General features: G+C 50.6%; 1 protein-coding gene across 1 annotated transcript; it reads right to left on the minus strand.

Annotated features, from left to right (window-relative positions):
* Positions 1-8,815: 8,815 nt before the first annotated feature.
* Positions 8,816-9,742, minus strand: LOC138682987 (olfactory receptor 14J1-like). Its single transcript, XM_069774507.1, has one exon. It carries the CDS (start codon positions 9,740-9,742, stop codon positions 8,816-8,818), a length of 927 nt encoding a protein of 308 aa, XP_069630608.1.
* Between the last annotated feature and the right edge of the window lie 12,970 nt (positions 9,743-22,712).

Here is a 22,712-nt window from a genome sequence, read left to right on the forward strand (position 1 = left end):
ATGGAAAGACTCTGTGGCCCTCCAAGTGCCAGAACCCAGCTGAGTCATGGAGGCCTAGGGCCTTTCTGCTTCCTTCCTTCCTTCCTGTCATCACTTGGTCAGGTTTTGGGAGGAGAGGAAGGAAAAGCAGGGGTGGTTTCCAGGTGCCAATGATTGAACTGGGGGAGCAGAGCCATCACATGTGAAATGATCTGAAGGCTACGCCAGTTCAAAACTGTTATCTTCTGCTGTTATTTCAGAGGCCTTAAATCTTCAGCAGGAACCTGGCAGCTCTGAGGTCCCTCCATCTCCCTCTCTTGTAGCAATTAAGCTGATAGTGCCCCAGTCACAGGCTTGCTTTCATTTCCGTTTGCAGCCTAAAGCACTCCATTGGTCTGCAGATATGCCAGGAAACTTGCATAAGGAACCCACTCCCGTGGACAAGAAGGTGGATGTTCTCAGGAATCTCAGGAGGCATGGCATACCCATAGCTGTGTTCAGGGAGGTGTGTTCAGAGAAGACCTTGATGCTGTGCAAACACTATTCAGCAACAGCTAAACCACTAGTGTGTTATCAGCACTGTTTGAGGCACCAATGGAAATCCTTACACCGTAGGGGCTGTTACGAAGAAAGTGAACCCCACCCCAGCGAGACCCGGGACACTTGAACCAGAGTCCCAAAAATGGACACAGTAATACACAGGTGGTTTGACAAGTGATGGGCAGGGGAGGCAATATTTTCCCTCACTCTTTTGGCGAGGCTCCTCTTTCTACTCTCCAGGACACTGCTGGCCACCTTTGCTACCAGGTAGCCCTGGATCATGTGGATCACTGCTGGATCGTGTTTTGCCTTCTGTCCCCCCCCTCAGAGATGCTCTCTGGCCAGGCAGTCCCCTTCCCTTGTGTATTGGTTTTAAGTGGCAAGGTTTTGGTAGCGGGGGGGGTTACAGGGGTGGCTCCTGTAAGAAGCTGCTGGAAGCTTCCCCTGTGTTCGAGAGAGAGCGAGCCTATACCAGCTGGCTCTAAGACGGACCCGCCGCTGGCCAAGGCCGAGCCAATCAGTGATAGTGGTAACGCCTCTGTGATAACATTTTTAAGAAGGAAAAAAAAGTTGGGACGCGGAATATAGCCACGGGAGAGAGGAGTGAGAACATGTAAGAGAAACAAGCCTGCGGACACCAAGGTCAGTGCAGAAGGAGGGGGAGGAGATGCTCCAGGCGCCGGAGCGAAGATTCCCCTGCAGCCCGTGGTGAAGACCCTGGTGAGGCAGGCTGTCCCCCTGCAGTCCAGGGAGGTCCACGGTGGGGCAGATATCCACCTGCAGCCCGTGGAGGACCCTACGCCGGAGCAGGTGGGTTCCTGAAGGAGGCTGTGACCCCGTGGGAACCCTGCGCTGGAGCAGGTTCCTGGCAGGACCTGCGGATCTGTGGAGAGAGGAGCCCACGGAGCAGGGTTTCTGGCAGGACTTGTGACCCCGTGGGGGACCCACGCTGGAGCAGTCTGTGCCTGAAGGACTGCACACCGTGGAAAGGACCCATGCTGGAGCAGTTCATGAAGAACTGCAGCCCGTGGGAATGGCCCACGTTGGAGAAAGTTCGTGGAGGACTGTCTCCCGTGGGTGGGACCCCACGCTGGAGCAGGGGAAGAGTGTGATGAGCCCTCGCCCTGAGGAGGTGAAGCGGCAGAAAATAACATGTGATGACCGTAAACCCCATCCCTGTCCCCCTTGTGCCGCTGGGGGGGCTTGGTGGAGAAATCCGGGAGTGAAGTTGTGCCCGGGAAGAAGGGAGGGGTGGAGGGAAGGTGTTCTGAGATTTCGTTTTATTTCTCATTTACCTTACTCTGGCTGATTTGTAATAAAAAGTGAGCTAATTTTCCCTAAGCTGAGTCTGTTTTGCCCGTGATGGTAATTAGTGAATGATCTCTCCTGTCCTTATCTCGACCCGCAAGCTTCTTGTTATATTTTTCTCTCCCCTGTCCAGCTGAGGATGGGGGAGTGATAGAACGGCTTTGGTGGGCACCTGGCGTCCAGCCAGGGTCAACCCATCTCACCTTGCCACTGCAGGGTTTTAGTCTGTGCCATGAGCAGGATCTGGCCTTTGTCTTTCCTGCATCTCACAACGTTGCTGACAGGACAGTCCTTCTGCCTGTTAGGGTTCCCCTGAATGGCATCCCAAGGCACAGGAATGGTCCTCCCAATATAGTGCCATCAACAAACGCCGTGAGAGTTGCCTCCTCTGGGTCATGGACACAGGTGTTAAACTGCACAGCGCCCAGGAGAGTCCCCTGTGCAGCCCCACAATACCCCAATATGTCCCACTGGCCTCCAGGTAGGGTATGACCCCTTCACCACTAGGCTCTCAGCCTCATCATCCAACTGGTGTTATGCCCATCTCTTTGTCTATCCATCCAGACCATAATGTCCTAACTTGAGCAGAAGAATATTGAGGGAGAATGTGCCAAAAGTCTTGCTGAAGTGGAAGTAAACAACATCCACCGTGCTCCCCTCATGCACAAATGCACTTCCTTCATCATGACGGCAGTCAGGTGGGCAAGGCCTGATTTACCCTTAGGAAGTCCATGCCAATGTTCTTTTTTAGGTGCCCAGAAATGTCACCCATGAGGAGTCATTCAATGGCACACTCCTCATCAAAGTGACCTTGTACAGCCTGTGGTTCCCTGGGTTGCACTTCTGGCCTCTTTAGAAGATGAGCCCAACATTGGTTTGTGTTAACTCTCAAGAGACCCCTACCAATTCCATGACCCTTTACAGAGGACATTCCAAAGAAATATCAGTCCTCTCCTGTAACTTCGTTACCACTATTCGGCCTGTTCTTCGGTATATTTAGTTTCTCTAGTCTTTCATGTAGTTACACCTGTCCTGACAAAATGACCATTTGTGAAAGTCATCTTTTCAGATGCAGACTGCCTAGTCAAAGGCCCTTTCCATTATGCTCCACTTCTCTCCTTCCCTTGCTCTTTGTTCGTCAAGATACCTCTCCCCTATGCAGCTGCTTTGAGCTTCAGGGAGTTAAAAGCTTGCCTGTCTTCCAGTAGTCTAATAGTCTCTTTAGCCAATTCTTTAATTGTGTTTATCTCTAACTTTTTTGTATCCATCACAAACATTTCTCATAAGACCATCCCTTGTAGAAAGGCAGCCCCATTAGGGGCAGCTTGTACTTTGCATATGGTTGAGGAGTGCGACTTATTGTTTATGAAACTTCTTCATGATTTTCTTCGCTTTGCAAATAGGAAAAAATCTTCTGGGCCTGTGTGCAGCCGGTTCTCTAAGGAGAGCAGGGGGGAGATGGTGCAATGGAGCTGTAACATCCAGCTGTAGAGATCAGTGGAGAAGTCTGAGGCAAGGAACAGAGATGTAAGCCCCAGGTGGCCAATGTCAGAAGTGGTGAGGTTTGAGAGGTGAGGAGCAAGGGTGAACATCCAGTGTCAGACCTCAAGGGACTGCTTTTCGTAGCAGTCCAGACCTCCTGCGGAGACACTCTGGATCATTATCACTTGGAGAATGCTTCTATCACCTCTTCTCTAAACTGAAAAGTAAGAAAAACTGTTCTGTAGAAGAAAAAAAAATCATGGCCTTAGGTGCACTTTGAAATCTTCCTCCTTCCTCCTTAACTACACTATGAAATTTTTGTAATTAGCTGTACAAGTCTTGAAGACTTGGAGAAAATTGCAGGAAGAAACAAGGCTCGTTAGAACTTTCTGTATCCTAATGAGCCCCACGGTGTATTTGAGGCTGAGTCCATGAATGTCAGCTACTGAGAGCAGACGGAAAGAAACTTCTCAAGAAGCCAAATTCAGAAGCAAAGTACCTTGAAGAATTAATGGACCCCACTGAGGGCCATTACTGACAAAGCCTCCCCAGGGACTCGTTAGAGCAGATACTTGGAAGCTGTGATTGCAGGTAGGCAAAAGCACTGTGAACGTGGCTACAATGCTGAGAAAATATTTGGTTTGTTTTATGAAGCAGAAAGGCCAAGCCCTGATCTCCAGGCCTTGGGAAGACAGATTCTGTCCCTCACAGGTGAGTCAGGGCTCTTCCTGCGGGCAGCGAGATGTGAGGGTGAGCAATGCCAAGTGTAGGAAAACTCTACAGTGTATCCTGGTTTCCCCAAGCAGGGGTGAGGAAGAAGCTAAGACCAGAGCCTCAAAACAAGTTTTGCCTGGTAGGCCTCAGTGGCAGAAGCTACTGTCAAATCCAAGATGACAAATCCCTTGGACCTGTTTGGCCTTTCAGCCTTGCCAGAGCACATGGCCATCTGTACTACAGGTTGTCATAACCTGTCCCATGCCTTATCTCTTTCTCTTCAGGCTGTTGATGTCCATCTTGCTTTCCCACCTAACTCTCACCCCAGCTTTTCTGTTCCTTCACGGATGTCTTTCTAGCCTGGCTGGATTTTCCTTGAAACACAAGGCCATGGGCTGATACAGGCTCTCTCTGGGTGACCTCTTGCACCACAAGGCTACCCTTTGAGTGACATTTCTTTCTCAACACATCCAGTCTGAACCTTCCAAGCTGCACTTTGCGCAGGTTTCCTTCTCTTCCCACTACCAAGAAGAGCTCCATCATCTCTGAAGCCACCCTTCAAGCAGCTGCACTCTACTACTATAGAGCCCTGAGCCTCCACTTCACCAGGCTAAAGAAGCCCAAGTCCCTCAGCCTCTCCAAAGAGGCCCCATCCTGGCAGATGTCCTCTGGGACCGCTCCAGTTCTTCCCCGCTCTGCCAGACCGGGAAAGAACCCCACATGCAGACACACTAGTCCAGATGTGGCAACAGCAGTTCTGAGGCCAGAGGAATGAGAACACACTTGCCTGGGTGGCCACGCTCCTCCTAATACAGGCCTGTATGCGGTTGGCCTTATTCACTGTTTGTAGAGTTTGCTCTATCAAATGGCATTTTAAATGATACTGCACAGAGGCTGCGTGCCTTTCTTACTGGGGACATAAGAAACCAGAACCTCCAGGTACAGAACAACCACCAAGTCATGTGCCTGCTGCTGGCTATCAGATTCTCAGGCAGAAGTGATGTCATAGTCGACATGCCAGCCATGTGTCTGCTGATGGCCAATGACCCCAAGAGATTGGAGATTCCAATGACCTCACACTCGCCTTCATGGCCATGTGCCTTCCACTGGCCTATGAGCTTCTCAGACATAATTGGTGTCAGAGTGATAGCCCAACCCATCAGCCTTCTTGTGGCATGGCAACTGACCAGACTGAAGTAACCTCACCGTGATCTTCCAAGCCACGTGCCTGCTGCTGTCCCATCATGTACTCAGGCAGAAGAGGTGTGAGAAGCCATATCCGAGCCCTCGTCCTGGACGGGCCTACCAGGTACTTGGGGAAAGGGATTCTCACAATCAACATGCTTTTGCTGGCCTGTCAGAGACAGTGGCAGATGTGAGTGTAAAAGCAGATATTCCAGCCGTGAGTCAAGGGCTGACCTATCAGCTCCTTCAGAAAGAAGTGACCTCACAGTCCCTTTCCCAGCCATGTTCCTGCTGCTGGCCTATCAACTCCAAGGACAGAAGGGACCTCCCAGCCACCTCCCCAGCCTTGTGTCCCCTGCTGTCCCATGAGATCCTGAGGCACAGCTGACCTCACCATAGCATCCCCACCCATCTCCTCCTTGTGGTCTATGAGCTCATCAGATACAGGTCACGTCACATTCCTCTCCCAATGCCATGTGACTGTTCTGGGACCTCACGATCCCTCCCCTGGTCCCACAGGGCCAAACAACTTAAATGAGGTTGAGGAGAGGTGACCAAGATGAGGGCAGTAGAGTGTGGGAAAGAGAGCTTCAGGAATTCGGTGTTCAGGTTGGAGCTTAGGGATTAGAGCTCACCTTTCAGGGTTGGGGATTAGGCAAAGGCTTAGGGAGAGAGTTTGGTGTTCTGCTGAGGTTCCTTGGCTAGTGTTTAAGGTGTGGGCTAGCATGGTGGGTTAGGGTTTTGTTTAGGGCTGGGATGAGGTCTAGGATTAAGGCCAACATGTTAATACTAGGGGTAGAGGCTAGGGGCTAGGGTGAGAAACCACGTAAGTGTAAGGGTAAAGGGTTCTGGGTTTGGGATTTGGCTTAGATGTAAGCTTTGAGGTTAGGGATAGCCTAAGCTCAGTTAGGTTAGTAACAGCGGATTACTGTCAGGGGGAGAAGCAATATTTAAGGGTAGGGTTAGTGCTTCAGATTATTAGTTAGAGATAGGTTAAGGTCTTAACAGGAACTTTTTCACAGTCAATGTTTTCACAGCAATGTCCCCTAAACCCATTTTACCTCTTCAAAAGCTTTTGTGTCTACTGGTCAAGGTCCTCTTCCCTCCCCCAAATCTCCCTTTCCTTTTGCTCAGGCTCTTCCTGACCTCCCCAAATGTGTCATCTTGTTGAGGGCGGCTTCCTGATGACCTTCATGACCTCAGAGTATCTCTCTCCCTGCTGCTGCTGACCAGTCAGAAGTGACCTCACAGCTACCATCCAAGGGGACATACTGTCTGCTGTGCTTGAGAGGCCTCTTCACAGCCTACCCAGCAGCACTGGAGGAAGGTGATGCCCTGCACCACCCCAGAGGTTCCCTGCCTGCAAACCCACTCATACATCTGAAGGATTCCTGCATCACTTTTCCCACACAGCTACTTCAGTTACCACAGGGCATCTTGGGTGCCATGGCCATTTCTGTGCGGACAACTGAATCAAGACCAGAAGTTAAATTTTAGAAAAATGTTGAAGCCTATGCAGAAAAGGAAACCTATGTAATAGCAGAAAAAGTCTTTATTTCCAGCTTTTAATGATCTTTTGTGAAATTTTGCTGATCATGGAGGGATGCTGCTAGTATCTAGCTCCTCAGAGGACTTTGTACCACTGATGGAATTTGTTTCTGATCGTCCAGACAACTTCCCATGCACTGCATTGTCCACGTCTTCAGTCCAGATGTCAACAATCTGCTCTAAGGAGACTACGGGAAACCACATCCAAGGACTTGCAAAAGTCCAGAATCTCTTCCCTCAATCACCTGGCTGTCCTCCTGTTCATATAGCCCACAGTCCTCTTGTCCTCATTTGGTACTAAGGCACACGGCTGTGTCCTGTCCACCTTGCAGCCCACCAAGACCTTTCCAAAAGGCTCCTTCCAGCCTGGCAGCCCCCCTGCCTGTGTCATTGCCAGGGTTAGTCCCCTGCAAGGGCAGAATCTGGCACCAGTCCTTGCGGGAATTCCTGACTTTCATGCCAATGCATGCTGTCCTCTCCCTTGGAGCCTTTCCCTGAGCACAGAGGCCTGGAGACCATTTCAGGAAAGACTCAGGCACAGCAGGTATTCATTCCTTCAGCCCCAGCTGTGTCTGCTCTTCTTAAATCACCTTCCTCATTCAGCAGCATCCCTGCATTTCCCTTGTTCAGCCTTGGTCTCTCAGAAGTGACCAAAGGTTCTTCTGTTTGCTTCTGAATTCATTGCAACCAGCATGTCCAGGTGAGCTTTTCTTTTCCTACACACATACCTCCACAACAAAGGCAATAGAAATTCGTGCTTTCTACCTGTCCCGACCCCTGCTCTGCTGCAGCCTTGTCCCACATGGGGTTTTGCAGATAGCTCTGCTCCAGGGTCTGGGGAAGGAGAGAGGCTGGGCAGGGCTGTCTTTTCCCCAAAACTAGCCCTTGGACCAGCAGGAAGATGGAGATGGCCTCACAGCAAAACTCACCTGCAAAGTTGGGGTGACCAGCAGGTGCTGGAAATGGCCAATGAGAGACACTGGGAGTGACAAACACCCTGAGCCACCTTCCCTGTGTGTCTACACCAGCAAGGGCACAGACTGGCCTCCTCCTCTATCCTGCACCTGCATGTCTTCCATGCTTCCACAAGACCTGCCTCTGCACCACAAACCTTCGATGTGAGTTCTTGCCCTGCATGGTCACATACTACAAGCTATACACTGGTATTTTTCTCTGCTGGGCACTTTCCAGCCCAGCACAGCTCCCCCTAAACTCTCCCCACTTCGCCTGACCTCTCTGCACCTCCCCTGCCCTCTGCCCAGTGCAGCCCAGTCTGGCATGACCCCACAGCAGTGCCCACCACAGGGTGCGGCAGAGCTCTGGGCACTCACCCCACAGCCCCAGACCCTCTGAAGGGCACAGCAGCTCCTTGGGAGTGGAGAGGGGTGAGCCCCAGGGGTGGGGGGCATCTGTGGCACAAGGCCTGAGGAGATCCCCTTGTATGATGGAAATGCTGCAATGGAGGCCAGCTCTGTCACACAAGTGCCCACTGCCTGTCCTTGTCTGCAGTCACAGGCCTGCCACACAGCAGGACTCGAACCATGCTTGAAGAGCACTCAGGCCTTCCACCAACCCAAGGGTTCAGAAGGAAAGCATGGAAGTGGGAAGAGAGCAGCTGGGGAAAGACCAAGCGCTGGTGCTCCCTGGCAGTGCTGCTGTGCCAGGACTCTTTTCTTCTTCCCCTCTGCACACAGGCACTGCTCCCTGCAGCTGCAGAGAAGGTCTTGGAGGAAGGATCTCAGAAAAACAAGTCACTGCAGGGCCCTTTATTTTGTTTAAACACACAGAGGGTATGGCTCCTCATTTGCACAGCCTCCAGGTCACAGAAAGCCTGGATATATTGTGAATTAGAAACCAGAGGAATAAAGACATTTCTTAGTGGAAAGCATTCAGATAAGTAAAATAAAACAAAACAAACAAACAAACAAAAAATAACAATCCAAAAGTATTAAAGAAGCCATCAAACCCAAAATATTCATGAAAGAAATACCAGAATAGGCTGACCCTGTAATGAGATATATTATGAGACCTATGCAAAAGACAACAGGCACTTTATTCCTTATGGAAAGTATCCAGTGATTACTTTCCTCAGGGCATCTTTGATCTCATGGTTTCTCATGCTGTAGATGAGGGGGTTCAAGGCTGGAGGCACCACTGAGTACAGAACTGCCACCAGCAGGTCCAGGGATGGGGAGGAGATGGAGGGGGGCTTCAGGTAGGCAAACATGCCAGTGCTTACAAACAAGGAGACCACAGTGAGGTGAGGGAGGCAGGTGGAAAAGGCTTTGTGCTGTCCCTGCTCAGAGGGGATCCTCAGCACAGCCCTGAAGATCTGCCCATAGGAAAGCACAATGAAAACAAAACACCCAAATACAAAAGAGACACTAACTACAAGTACCCCAACTTCCCTGAGGTAGGCATCTGAGCAGGCGAGCTTGAGGATCTGCGGGATTTCACAGAAGAACTGGTCCACAGCATTGCCTTGGCAGAGGGGCACTGAAAATGTATTGGCAGTGTGCAGCACAGCATAGAGAAACCCACTGCCCCAGGCAGCTGCTGCCATGTGGGCACAAGCTCTGCTGCCCAGGAGGGTCCCGTAGTGTAGGGGTTTGCAGATGGCAACGTAGCGGTCATAGGCCATGACAGTGAGAAGAAAATACTCTGCTGACATCAAAAAGACAAACAGAAAGACCTGTGCAGCACATCCTGCATAGGAGATGGCTCTAGTGTCCCAGAGGGAGTTGGCCATGGCTTTGGGGACAGTGGTGGAGATGGAGCCCAGGTCAAAAAGGGAGAGGTTGAGGAGGAAGAAGTACATGGGATTGTGGAGCCGGTTGTCACAGGCTACGGTGGTGATGATGAGGCCGTTGGCCAGGAGGGCAGCCAGGTAGATGCCCAGGAAGAGCCAGAAGTGCAAGAGCTGCAGCTCCCGCGTGTCTGCAAATGCCAGGAGGAGGAATTCGGTGATGGAGCTGACGTTGGACATCTGTTGCCTCTGGGTGTGAAGCACTGAACAGGGAGGCAAGGACAGTGACAAGTTAGGGCATTATTCTCTGACCAAAATCAAATCCATTTCTCATAATACATGTTCACCGCAGTTTTTCCATTTCAATGAGATCTCTGTTCAGCTCTGTGGATGGAGCTCTGGCTGGTGCTGGCTGCGTGTCTCGTGAGGAGCAGGACCTCTGCCCATTGGCTGCCAAGGAGTCAGCCCTGGTTTGCAGCAGTGGGTTTCTGGGAATCATGTCTGTTGGGGGGGGTCAGTCCTGGTGTTTGAATTGGTCAGATGAAACTGCTCCTAACGTAAAAGTGTTTCTCTACATCTGCACTCCCAGTGCTAAGAAACCACAATCAAAACAGTGTTTGAGTGAAAGGTGGGGGGTTAGAGCTCTCCACTATCTCACCTGGTAATTTTCTTGGATTTCAGAAACCCTCATCATTTGTGCTTCACTCGGAGAAAACAAAGTGTGTCCTGTGAGGCAAGAGGATTGCCTGTGGCTTAGTGCAGAGGGAGGGGAGCAGGTCTGTCACTCTGTCTTGTTGCCAGCTACACTGAGCTCTCACCTTTCTGAGGTGGAATGTAATCACACCCCTGTGTTAACCTGAAAATACTCCAGGCACTACTGAGAGCAGAGTCACCCACTGTCCAACACCAAGTGACTCCCCCTTTCTCAAGGTCTCTGCACCCCACTTCTTGCCAAGGACACACATGGTTCATTTCACAAACCCAGCAGCATTTCCTCAGTCATGGTGCCTCTGTGCTTTTCCATGCGGCATTCAGGAACACCAAGATGCTATGGGACAGACCTGCATCCTGGAGGGCAGCTCACAGCTTGAAAGGACACCCCAAGAAAATAGCCAAGTGTCCTGATGATGGTATCTCAGGAAGGGAGAGTCAGCTCATTTCCTGGGGAATGATACAGGCTGCATTGCCCACAGCCCCACAGCTTGGAGGAGAGCTTGGACACCTGTAACCTTGTTCCCATGGACACAGCTGCATGGGAGGACCCACAAGTTCAGTGTGTGACTCTGCAGCTGAAACTCCCACCCCAGAGAAACAGACAGCAAGAATAAGATAACAGTAGCAATAACACAGACTAGTGGAGGAGCAAGGAAAAATGCACTGATCGACTGCCTCAGAGAGCCAAGGGCAGAGGCAGCTGAAGTCTCAGGAAAGAGTTACCCTTACCCAGCTGTACGTGCCACCTCCCAGACACCAACAACAGCCAGGCAGTTGTTCTCAGTCCCTGTGCTCTACTTCAGGAGGCTCCTGTCAGAAGTACTGGTCTCTCAGCGTTACAGCTCAGGAGTCTCAGTGTGCTGTTTAAGTATGACAACAGTTGTTTGATTTCCCCTGAAAATTCCCCAAGAGTAGGAAACAGAAAACACAAACTCAGGAACGCTCCTGATGTTTATAGCAATCCTTGCTTTCACCTTGCCCTTGAAAAGTGCCCTTGGAAATATCTTGGGGGTGATCTGGAGATGTGAGCAGCCCTGATCCACAAAGCACCCTCTTAGCAGCAAAAAGACCCTGCCCTCCTGCAAGTTTATTTTCCACCCACAGCTTCTCCCCACTCTGCTCTTTGAGCTCCCCAGCCAGGCTGAGTACTTACCCCGACCAGCGGCAGAGTCCCTGCCCCAGCACACAGCCCCCTGGCCGCAAGGACCCTGCTCAGAAGGACAGCCCTGGGCACCCCTGGCTGCACACCCACCTTCACACTCTGCAGCCATCCCCGGGTGAAGGCAGCTGACATGCCCTGTCCCTCTGAGGGTGCAGCAGGGAAGCTGTGCTCCAAAGCACGGCCTTTTTCTCTACACTGCACAAACTGTGAGAGTCCTCCTGACAGATCCTATAGGCTGTGGGATGTGCCAGCTTTAGGAGGTCATTCCAGGAACCACAGCTGCATTGCCCTGCAGCAAGACACTTACCCTGTTAAGGGCTGTGAAGATTTTCCTCCAAGTCAGCTCTTCTCTGTCCTCCCACCCCAGACTGCCTTTAACTTCTCTCTCTGCCTCACTTCTCTCCCCTTGGTGCCTGCAGGCAGTGCCCTCAGCCCTGCTGCGCTTTGCAGAGGAGCTGCTCCTGGGCAGAGCTGTCTCTCTGCAGTGCTGCCTGCTTGCCATGAGCTCCCTCCAGCCCAGGAGCCCAGCCCAGCTCAGCAGCAGAGGACCAGCCCAAGGCAGCACTTTCTCTGCCCCCTCTGGGCTCCCTCCAGGTGTCCCTCGTGCTCACGGGGAACCTGCTGGGAAACAGGCTGAAGCAAACACTTGTGTTGCCTTCCTCAGTTAAGGAGAATCACTTATTTCCTGAAATAAAATTCTCCTCTCAGAGACAAAGTTACATCTACATGCCACTTTTTTTGGTCTTATTCTTAGACAGGATACCCAGAGAGAGGCAGGCAGGGATCTCCTTTACCCCTGCTGAGGGAAGGGATCCATGGGTCAATGGAGGCATCTCATCCTGCATTTCTACTGATGGCATTTGAAGGAGGCTCAGCTCCCTCCCATGCACACCACAAAGCCACAGGAGGTGGGATTCCTCTTGCCTCACTTCATGTGTGAGCAAAATGGACACCTGCAGGGGAGCTCCTTGTCTCAGCTCCCATCTGAATTAATGGAGAGGAAAGGCAGGAGTCAGGTGTTCAGATGCAAATCCCTGGTGCCATTTGAACTGCCAGAGGTGGTCCAAGATACATGTAGGTAACAGCAAACTGTAACGCAGAAGTTCATAGAGACAGGGCAACATCTTGGGATTGATGTATGAGCCTGGTGGGAAATTGCTTTGGCCAAGTGACATGGCAGCTTATGCCCAACTAAAGGCCAAAAGAACCTTTTCCTACTCCTTATCTGCATGGCACGTTATACAGGTATTCATATGAATGATTGCAATTATGTACCATAGTGTACAAAACAGTACTTAGCAACAACTGAAAACATCAGTGTTACCAATATCCTTCGCATACTGAACTCAAAACATAGCACTGTACCAGCTACTAGGAAGACAATTAACTCTATCCCAGCTGAAACCAGGACAGTATCCACCACTTATTCTATACCATTGACATCACGCTCAGTTCCCATAGCTTTAGTTACATCCCAGTCAATCATCATCACCTTTTCTGTCCCTTTGAGAAATATGAACAATGAGATATATGTGAGAATATATGTATACACACGCAGAGATATCATTCCTTTAGTTTATGGGTCGTGTTCATAAAATGTTGAGTTCATTTAGTTCCCGACTCTGGGCTCCATCTGTCATAACACTCTTTCTGGGCAGGAGGGATGGTGCAAAGTCCTCTCAGTCGGCAGGGCAGGATTGTGCTTCAGTGTGGTGTGGCGAGCAGGTGACATTGGAGGCAGCAGGAGGATGGTGTGCACCGTTGGATTGTTGCACGCTGGAGTCAGTTCTGGTTCCACCTCTACTGCGCTTTGCTCAGTTTTATCACAGTTCTTTCTTGCTTGATCTAAGTGATTCTTACTATAGTACTATGGATATAGCATATAACAATTATAGTAATGGTAACATACAGTAGCAGGGTTATATAGCAACTAAAGTCATACAGTTTAATTCTGGCTATTTTCACCTAAAACCAAATCCCCTTGAGGCACACATCGGACTTCTCCATCTTTTCGCATCACCCACCAAGTGCACCCAGGCCCTTGAGCAAAAGCAATCCCACGAATGGGTTTACCTTTGCCTGAGGCAGGAGTAACCCAGACTGTTTTCCCTAACATGTTTTTCATGTGCACTACAGGGACTTTATCCCCTTCTATAGTATGTAGAAGTTCTGATTGGGCAGGGCCACTCCGATTGGCAGATCCTCTGGTGTTGACTAACCAGGTGGCTTTGGCTAAATGTGTATCCCAATGTTTGAAAGTTCCACCCCCCATTGCTCTCAATGTAGTCTTTAACAGTCCATTGTATCGCTCAATTTTCCCAGAGGCTGGTGCATGATAGGGGAGATGATCCGCCCACTCAATGCCGTGCTCTTTGGCCCAGGTGTCTATGAGGTTGTTTTGGAAATGAGTCCCGTTGTCTGACTCAATTCTTTCTGGAGTGCCATGTCGCCACAAGACCTGCTTCTCAAGGCCCAGGATAGTGTTCCGGGCAGTGGCATGGGGTACAGAATATGTTTCCAGCCATCCGGTGGTTGCTTCCACCATTGTAAGCACATAGGGCTTGCCTTGGCGAGTTTGTGGGAGCGTGATATAGTCAATCTGCCAGGCTTCCCCAAATTTATATTTCAGCCATCGCCCTCCATACCACAGGGGCTTTAACCGCTTGACTTGCTTAATTGCAGCACATGTTTCACAGTCATGGATAACCTGTGCGATAGTGTCCATAGTCAAGTCCATCCCTCGATCACGAGCCCATCTATATGTTGCATCTCTTCCCTGATGGCCTGAAGTATCATGGGCCCACCGAGCCATAAATAGCTCACCCTTATGTTGCCAGTCCAGGTCCACCTGAGCCACTTCAGTCTTGGCAGCCTGATCCACCTGTTGGTTGTTTCGATGTTCTTCAGTGGCCCGACCCTTGGGTATGTGAGCATCTACATGACGTACTTTTACAACCAGATTCTCTAGCCGGGACGCAATATCTTGCCACGGTGTGGCAGCCCAAATGGGTTTACCTCTGTGCTGCCAGTTGCTCTGCTTCCATTGCTGTAACCACCCGCACAGGGCATTTACCACCATCCATGAGTCAGTATAGAGATAGAGCACTGGCCACTTTTCTCTTTCAGCAATATCTAATGCTAGCTGGATGGCTTTCACCTCTGCAAACTGACTCGATTCACCTTCTCCTTCACACTTGACAGCAGTTGCCTCCAGAGGCTGATGGCTTGTGTCCCTCTTCCAATTGCCTTGTCAATGCCACCTTCCCTGGCAAGCAATCCCAGCTGCTTGGCTTCCCTACCTTCTAGTGCCAAGCTATTAGCCCCATTGTCCCAGCATCGGAGGAACCAGGTGATAGTATGCTCACCTATACGGCGGCCAAAATCTTTTCACATATCCTGCAGCTCACTCAAGGATAGGGACCGGATTATTACCTCTGGTTCTGCCTCTTCCTCCTGTTCCCTGATGGCCGTGGTTCACCTCATCCTTCGCTAAACGAACTGATTTTTTTGTATATTTCTTTTTCTGTACGGGGGCAACTGATATTGGTGCAGGTTGTTCCGCTGGTTCAGTTGCAGTATCGCTCGCCGGGTTTTGGATAACCACAGTGTCTGTCGCCGAGGTTTGGGTAGCAGCAGTGCTCGTCGCCAGGGCTGGAGGGGTCACAGTGCCTGTTGCCAAGGTTTGGGTAGCTGCTGTGCTCGTTGCCGGGGCTGGAGGGGCTGCAGTGCCTGTTGTTGAGGTTTGGGTAGCCCGAGTTCTCGTCGCCGGGGCTGGAGGGGTCACGGTGCCTGTCGCCAAGGTCTGGGTGTCTGCAATGCTCATTGCTGGGGCTGGAGGGGCCGCAGCACCCATTGCGGAGGTTTGAGTGGCCGCGGTGCTCATCGTTTTGTTGTTAGGTCCAGAGACCTTCTCTTCCCCTTGAGGGTACTGAGTGGTGTCGAACAGGGCTCGATAGGCATGGGCCAGGCCCCAGCACATTGCAGTGATTTGTATCTCTCTGGAGCTGCCGGGGTGACAGCATACCTTTTCCAAATATTTTACTAGTTCTTCTGGATTCTGCACTTGTTCAGGGGTGAATTTCCAAAACACTGGAGGTGCCCACTTTTTTAGGTACTTGCCCATACTACCCCACACACCCTGCCACTCATAATTATCCAGCCTCGGGGCAGATCTCTGGGTGATCTTTTTAAATAGTTGTTTAACCTTAATCAAGAGCTGAACCACATTGAGGAGCATGCTAATTCCTAGCAGTAGGTCTAGGATCGTGCTGGTCCCAACATCCCAAGAGTATTCAAATTTTTCAAAATTCTCAAACACCATTGTAACAGGACTGAAGGAGAAAGGAGAGGGGAAGAAAGGTACCCCACCCATAGACTGGTTTTCCAAGGAGGAAAGGTAAATGGTATAATTATTATGTTTCCCACAGATGGTTTCCGCAGTATAAAGGTGACAATGCTGAGTGCGAATACCAGATTAATCCCACAACCGATGACTTTATCATACCATAAACCAGTGTTATACCATACATCAAAGTGAAAACCTTAATCCACCTCCCACAGATGATAAGCAGCAGAAGAGGAACTACATACAGCAAGCGAGGTGATACATAACAGAGCTTTAAAAACCAGAGCAGCGACTCTAAGAACACATAAATCAACATAATGACCAGCGAATATTAGACCAATATAATGAATGCTTATAACAAATTTGTTTTAACAAGCTCTGGTCAGGTTTGTCGTTATCTCAATCCTTCGTGCCCCACATTGGGCACCAAAATGGACTGTCGTGGTTTAACCCCAGCCAGCAACTAAGCACCATGCAGCCGCTCAGTCACCTCCCCCCCACCCCAGTGGGATGGGGGAGAAAAATCAGGAAAAAAAGAAGCAAAACCCACGGGTCAAGATAAGAATGGTTTAATAGAACAGAAAAGAAGAACTAATAATGATAGTGATAACACTAATAAAATGACAACAGTAGTAAAAAAAGGATTGGAATGTACAAATGATGCGCAGGGCAATTGCTCACCACCCGCCGACCAACACCCAGCTAGTCCCCGAGCGGCGATTCCCCGCCCCCCCTTCCCAGTTCCTAAACTAGATGGGACGTCACATGGCATGGAATACACCGTTGGCCAGTTTGGGTCAGGTGCCCTGGTTGTGTCCTGTGCCAGCTTCTTGTGCCCCTCCAGCTTTCTCGCTGGCTGGGCATGAGAAGCTGAAAAATCCTTGACTCTAGTCTAAACACTCCTGAGCAACAACTGAAAACATCAGCATTATCAAGGTTCTTTGCATACTGAACTCAAAACATAGCACTGTACCAGCTACTAGGAAGACAGTTAACTCTATCCCAGCTGAAACCAGGACATGTCCACATTACCTCCATTGAAACCTGCTTCCTACAGAGGATAACCTTAGACCAACAGAAAACTCATACTGTGTTTAGTCACATGTCCCAAGACCTCCCAAAATTTTCCCTGTCCTGGAATTTGTTTGTTTGTTTGTCCGTCCATATTCACTTTTTTGTGCACAGCGTGTCACACACTGAAGTCACGAGCTCCCTTGACTCGCAGAGGGAAGCAAAGAGACGAAGGGAATGAAATGCTCCCTTTTGAATAGCCAAATCTGAACTAACCCCAACATTTCTGGGTTACAGGCACATCTTCAAGCATACTCTGCATCATTGTCCTGGTTTCAGCTGGGATAGAGTTGTCTTTCTAGTAGCTGAGCAATTGCATTGTGCATCACTTGTATACTCCCGTCATTCTATTAGCAGTAATGTCACTGTATTAGTGTTATCAACATCATTATTAGTTTCTCCTTTTCTGTTTCATTACACTGTTCTTATCACAACCTATGAGTTCTACTTTTTTTCCCCGATTCTCTCCCCATCCCACTGGGTGGGGACTGGGAAGCGAGTGAGCGGCTGCATGGTGCTTGGTTGCTGGCTAGGGTTAAACCACGACACCATACCATGGACATAAGATTGACTTAGCCTTACTAGGACCTGTGACATGCTGCTGCTGTTTGTTTTCCCAAGATCTTCCTTTCTCCCAGCTGAACAAGCCCAGCTCTTTTAACTTCTTCTCATAGGACAAGCGCTCCAGCCCTGATCACCTTAGTGGCCCTCCTCTGACCTGGATCCAGTCTGACCATGTCTCTTTGGCATTGCAGAGGAGTGAAAACCTAGGGGAGTATTCTGGGTATGATGTAAAATGTTCCGAGGAGAGGCATATTTACTCCCACTGGTTGTGCTCCTGCTCATGCAGCCCTTGATGTTGTTGGTCTTCTTTACTGCTGGCTCCTGTTTTGCCAGATGAAACACAAGGACCTCCAGAGCCTTTCTCGCAGAGCTGCTACTCAGCCATGCGGCCCCTGGCCTCTGTCGTTGCAGGGGCTTAGTCCACTTTGGGGGCAGGACTTTGGATTTGTCCTTACTGGATATCATGTGGTTCTCTTTTGTCCATCCCTCCAGCCTGTCTGTGTCCTTTGGGATGGCAGCCTGCCTCCTGTTGCCTCTTCTCCTTTGCTCCATCTCGTGGGCCTCCTCTCCTCAACTGTTGCCTTCTGCTGCCTCCTCTTGCCTCCACTTCCTCATGCTCCTCTTGTCTCCTCTTGCTTCCTCCTCCTCCTTTCACTGCCTTCTCTTGACCCTTGGTGTGTCCTCCTCCTCTTCCTCCTCCTCCTTCTCCTTCCCCTCTTCCTCTTTTCTCCTCTTGCCTCCTGTTGGTACTTGTATCATCCTCGGCCTCTTCCTCCTCCTGCCCTCCTTGCTGTCCTCAAGATGGTGTAATCTACAAAAGCTATGAAAAAGAACTCTCTCATCTCAACTGGGTCATTAAAAGCCCATTAAAGAGGGCAGGTGGCAGGACAGGCCCCTGCAGGACCCTACTAGCTAGATGCGTCCAGGCAGAGTACGACACATTGACCACAACCCTCTGAGACCAACGGTCCAGCTCGGTTTTTTACCCATCTACTTTGCCATCCATGCCAACCATAATATCCTACCTTGGACACAAGAATATTGTGGGGGATGATGAGGAATGCCTTGCTGACTTCCAGGTAAAAGACCATCGCTGGTCTCCCCGTATCAGATTTCCCATGCTCCTTCACTCTTCAGAGCTGCTTCTCATGGCACCACTTGTCTCAGTCTCCTGAGTGTGCCCAAGTCTTCTCCTCTGGAGTCCCAGGTCTGTGCTCTGTGGCTGGCCTTACTCACTGCCCTTTGGTGTCTGATCCCCTACTAATTCATGGCCATGACAGCCAAGGCTTACACTGATTATCATCACATCCCTAACCAGCTGTTCCTTGTTGGCCAGGATCAGGTCCAGGTGAGAATCACCCTTGGTGGCCCACCTGGCAGCTGTCTGAAGAAGTTGTCCCAATAGCCAACTTCAGGCTGTTGGCACCCTGTTGCTTTGCCTTGCCAGGGAATGCCAGGGCACTTTGTGGAATGATTGCTGGAGGTGACTTACCGATATGACACACACCCCCCACCCCACCCCCTCAAGGGAAGGTGAACCCCAGGGTGGAATACAGTGGACACATAAAGAATCGGTTCCATGATAGTTCCCTAAGCAACATAACCTGCAACTTTAGATGTCAGCAACACCAGGGGAACTTGGTGTGCTGACTCTGAAAAGTAACACGGAGGGTGAAGTGGAGTGGAGACACCACAGCCAGGCTCTGTGATCACAGGGATAGGGAACTGGAACAATAGGAACAAGAACAGTTGGTCCCTGCATTGAATCCACTGAAGCAAGGAAGTAAAATAATGGGGGTTCTGTCGACCTAATGCCCTACTTATGAATTGTATCACACGTGCCCAGTTCTGGGCTACGGACATGTAACACCATGTCCTTTGGGTGAACTTTGCTCATTATAACATCATTATAATACCAAAACACTCCTCCATCCCCAAAGTTACCCACCTCTAAGGTGCAACCATGCCCCCACCCCCCGGGAGCATGCGCTTTGAATTTTTTCTAGCATATAACTTTAAAAGCAAAGCGAGAGAACTTCATACCCAAGTAAAAGTATGTATGACTGAAGTCACTCAAGCTCCACCTAAAAGGAAAAATAGGATAAAAAGACCCCAAAAGAGGAAGACTATTAGGGAGGACACCATCAAAGACAAGTCAGGAGGACGTCACTGACTTCTGGGACCAGTTGACAGGCTAAGCCTCTCTTGCCCCCCCAGGGACACCTATTGGGTGAGATTTGAACACTTGGCTGTCCCAAGTGCTTCCCCAGGAAACTTAGAAAGCTCTCTCTATAGAGTCGTTTTCTTTTCTGATCTTGCGCGCTGTATTAATCATAATCGCAATATTTGCATGTGCTTTGCAGACAGTGTATTTATCACCAGCAATCCAAAAGAACCTGTACTGTTGCTTTAATAAACTGCGCTGCTCATTAATCTAGCTGTGATAATTTCTTAACGCAACCAAACTCCCTGAGTCTGGTAATTCCCGTGCGTTGAACGTGGCTAAGCTGAGAGAGCAGTGTGCTGTAAGCGCATCCGGCATTGTGACAGTAATGTGACCGGACTTATCGCGCAGAATTGGACGTTACTCAGAAACTAAACTTGGCCATCCCCAGCCCCTCTGACATCTGAGGATAAGCTGGAACACAACAGGGGGTATTTTCTGCCAAATTCCTTTACCCTTTAACACAACATGTACTTACCCTTAAACTGAGCAGCTGCCCTGACTTAGGTTAGGCATTGCAGGGATGTCTATGAGAGTCCTGCCATAACTGTCAATGGAGATCTGGTAAATACAGCTGATGGAGAAGAGAGAGAGACTTAGCTCTCCTGATGGCAATGACTCCATTTGCTCAGAGGAATACCTCTATCGGCTACCCTGGCCATAATGAGCAGGAACAGGCTTCGTTGTTCTAAATGTGAGCATCTGCTGTCACTTCAGCTGGCCAAAAGAAATGCCCCACCAGCCTCCAAAAGGATGATCGCAAACACTGCCCTGTCCCTCTGAATTGCTCCATCAGAGCTTACAGTGACTTGCACATGTCTTGGACCACTCCTGGCACCTCAAATGTCACCTGTGGTTTGCATGGGTATGGGAGGTACAGGAGATTCCTCCCATGACTGTCTGGGTGCCCTGTCTCCTAGTGGGACAAAAAGAGGTGATTCTTGGACCTAACTCTGAGTCGCGGTTTAACGGCAGCCAGCAACTAAGCACCCCACAGCCGCTCACTCTCTTCCCAGTCCCCACCCAGTGGGATGGGGAAGGGAATTGAGAAAGAAACTAAAACTCGTGGGTTGAGATAGGAACAGTTTAATAGAACAGAAAAGGAGAAACTAATAATGATAAGGGTAACGCTAATAAAATGACAATAGTAATAATCAAAGGCTTGGAATATGCAAGTGATGCACAATGCAATTGCTCGCCACCTACCAATCGACACCCCGTTCGTCCCTGAGTGGCCATCCCCCCAACCTCACTCCCCCCCAGTTTATATACTACACGTGACGTCACATGGTATGGAATACACCGTTGGCCAGTTTGGGTCAGGTGCCCTTGCTGTGTCCGCTCCCGATTTCTTACGCCCCTCCAGCCTTCTTGCTGGCTGGGCATCAGAAGCTGAAAAATCCTTGACTTTAGACTAAACACTACTTAGCAACAACTGAAAACTTCAGTGTGTTATCAGCATTCTTCTCATACCTAACTCAAAAACATAGCACTATACCAGCTACTAGGAAGACAATTAACTCTATCCCAGCTGAAACCAGGACACTGCCTCTGATAGGGGAAATAACACTGCTGGAAAGAAGTGTGTCTCCCCAGCTGAGGGAGGGAACATCAGTGTTTGCTTCAGCCTGTTTCCCAGCAGGTTCCCCTGGAGCCCCAGGGACACCAGGAGGCAGCCCAGAGGGGGCAGAGAAAGTGCTGCCTTGGGCTGGTCCTCTGCTGCTGAGCTGGGCTGGGCTCCTGGGCTGGAGGGAGCTCATGGCAAGCAGGCAGCACTGCAGAGAGACAGCTCTGCCCAGGAGCAGCTCCTCTGCAAAGCGCAGCAGGGCTGAGGGCACTGCCTGCAGGCACCGAGAGCAGACAAGAGAAGTGACAGAGAGGTTGAAGGCAGTCTGAGGTGGGAGGACAGGTGAGAGCTCACTGTGGGAGAAATCTTCACAGCCCTTGACAGGGTAAGTCTCAGGCTGCAGGGCAATGCCGATGAGTTCTTGGAAGTGTCTCCTAGACATGGCACGTGCCAGGGCTGATGGGACCTGTCAGGATGGGTCTCCTTGCTTTTCTCTGGTGTGGAGGAGGAGGACATGCTCCAGAGCAGGGCTTCCCTGCTTCACCCTCAGAGGGACATTGCAAGACAGCTTCCTTCTGCCAGCAATGGCTACAGCGATGTGAAGGTGGGTGTGCACCCAGGGGCGCCCATGGCTGTCCTTCCAAGCAGGTGCCCTGCAGCCCAGGGTGATGTGTGCTGGGGCAGGGACTCTGCTGTCTGCCGGTGTCAGCTCTCAGCCTGCCCAGGGAGCTCCCCATGACCATGCAGGGAGAAGCTGTGGGTGGAAGGCATGACCCCCAGCAGGCTAGGGCAGGGCAGAGCAGGGCACAGTCCTTCTGCTCTCAAGAAAGTGTTGCATGGGTCAGGGCTTCTCACAGCTTCAGCTCTACCTCATGACATTGTTAAGGGAGGGGGTTTCTCAAGAAGCACATCAGCTCAGCAACAACTTCCCCTATCCAGCCATATCAGGTTCTCTGTGATCTGGTCTTTAGCCCCTGCACAAGCAGAGATGCCCCTTGGCAGTACCCTGCCCCTGCGAGGTGTTTGCAGGCAGAGGTGAACACACCGCAAGTGGGATGGGGTTTGTGAGCACTGACAGGGAGTTGTGCTGGCGACAGGGCTCCTGGCAGAACAGCCTCAAGCAGCAGAGACACAGGCAGGCAGTGAGAGGGAGCTGCTGCCAGAAACGCTGGGGAGGTGGATGTGGGCACCTCCCTGCCGTCCCAGGGGCGCAGACACCTTCCCCTGTGCAACTCCTCCCTGGTCTCCTTTCCCAGCCTAAGCAGAGCCTCTGCCCTCCAACTCCTGAGGTCTGAGGCATGCATTGCCCCTGCAGCAGCCAGAGCCCAGAAAAGGACAAATCCCTCTGTCTATCTTTGTGTGTCCCTCCTCCCTTGGCAGGAGATTGTGGCCTTCCACTGTCATCCACTCCTGCCTGTGCTGCCCTGGTTCTCACTGTTGGATTTGCTGAGTCAGTGTGGAAGGTGGGGGTCGGGGTGGCAGGTTCCTCTCCTGTTCAGAAGCCGACCCTTTGGGTCCTGCTTTGCAGACGTGTCTATGGTAGCAAAGTGCCCAAATCTCCGG

The sequence above is a fragment of the Haliaeetus albicilla genome, chromosome 30 (assembly GCF_947461875.1).
Source record: "Haliaeetus albicilla chromosome 30, bHalAlb1.1, whole genome shotgun sequence".
In the NCBI taxonomy this organism is placed as follows: domain Eukaryota; kingdom Metazoa; phylum Chordata; class Aves; order Accipitriformes; family Accipitridae; genus Haliaeetus; species Haliaeetus albicilla.

Excerpts from the sequence above, each read along its gene's own strand:
- LOC138682987 (XM_069774507.1), bottom strand. The coding sequence starts at position 9,742 with ATGTCCAACGTCAGCTCCATCACCGAATTCCTCCTCCTGGCATTTGCA.